At 66.8% G+C, this 1,149-nt stretch overlaps 1 protein-coding gene across 2 annotated transcripts in view; it reads left to right on the top strand.

Moving 5' to 3' along the window:
- The window catches only part of BSG (basigin (Ok blood group)), a 6,649-nt gene extending 5,720 nt beyond the window's left edge, over nt 1–929 (top strand). For both annotated transcript variants that reach the window (XM_004689406.2, XM_012729519.1), the window contains 2 exons: nt 107–174; nt 239–929. In XM_004689406.2, the coding sequence (XP_004689463.1) occupies nt 107–170 (64 nt within the window). In that variant the 3' untranslated portion in view covers nt 171–174; nt 239–929. The remainder of the gene's footprint in view (nt 1–106; nt 175–238) is intronic.
- Nucleotides 930–1,149: the final 220 nt, after the last annotated feature.

The raw sequence follows: 1,149 nt of genomic DNA, 5'->3' as shown, positions 1-1,149 counted from the left end.
GAGTCGGGGGTGGGCACCGGCTCGGCCCTGGGCCGGCGGGGAGGGCGGCGGCTGTTTCCCCCGCGCCCGGGTGAGTCCCTGAGTCCCCCCACCCGCGTGTCCCCAGGAAGAGCAGCGGGCACCACATGAACGACAAAGACAAGAGCGTCCGCCAGCGGAACGCCACCTGAGCGGGTGAGTGCCGGTGAGCCGGGGCGGCGGGCCGCTGCGGCCGCGTCTGAGAGCCCCTCCCCCGCAGGTGTGGCAGGAGGAGTCTGCGCCCCAGGAGCCCAGTGTCCCCACTCCGCGGGGCTCCCAGCCCCTCCTCATAAAGGAAGCCACCAGGCCGAGCAGACGGCGTTGTGGATTCAGATCACATGTTTTCTGTCCTCTAAAAAAGCCAGGCGAGGGTTTCTCTACACACGGGAGCCTGTGCCGCAGCGGGCGAGTTTCTCCTCCTAAGCGTGTCTCGAGCTCCAGGGGAGGGTCTCGGCCCTCCCGGCCTCTCCCGGGCTTCCATTCTCCGCACACTGCCCCTGCCCGTCCCCCAACCGCCCCAGCCGCCTGTCTCCTCAGTGCCCCCCTCGCCGTCCCTGGCATTTAGCCCCCAAGTCCACTTGTCCTGTCCGTCAAGTGTGGCTGCCACTCGGCGTCAGAGTGGCGGGGCGGCCGGCCTGCGCCCCGGCGCCCTCCCTGACGGTCCCGCCCCTTGGCCGTCACAGGCCGAGCATGTCCCACCTTCTGAAGCCAGTGCTGTTGGGAAACGTCAGGTCTGTGTTGCAGCTTGAGGCACACTAGCTACAGAGGGCGGCCCCCTCAGCGCCCCCTGACCACATGCCTGGGGTCTGGGCAACTGCAGGAGCCCCCTTTGCAGCGAGGCCTGCTTCTGCTGCTCCCTCTCCACAGCTCCCTTCCCCTCCCCCAATAAAGAGTGGCCACCTCAGTCTCCACTCCTGTCTGCACTCCTGTCTCTGCCTGGCCTGGGCCTTGAGTACCCGGAGGGCTTTACTTTTGAGGGTACAGTTGTGGGTAAGCACCCCTTGGGCTGTGGTGGCCAGTTAGGGGGTGTGAGTACCAGGGTCTGCTGAGGCCGAGTGGGGTTGGGCTGGACAGCCAAGCTGGGAGCTCTGTTCCGAAGAAAAAGGGTAAAGGGGAGGGTGATAGAGGCCC

The sequence above is a fragment of the Condylura cristata genome, unplaced genomic scaffold (genome assembly GCF_000260355.1).
Source record: "Condylura cristata isolate star-nosed mole 26May11 unplaced genomic scaffold, ConCri1.0 scaffold00025, whole genome shotgun sequence".
NCBI lineage: Eukaryota > Metazoa > Chordata > Mammalia > Eulipotyphla > Talpidae > Condylura > Condylura cristata.
Note: the sequence above shows the minus strand (reverse complement) of the source record. Positions and strands in the feature narration are given on the sequence as shown.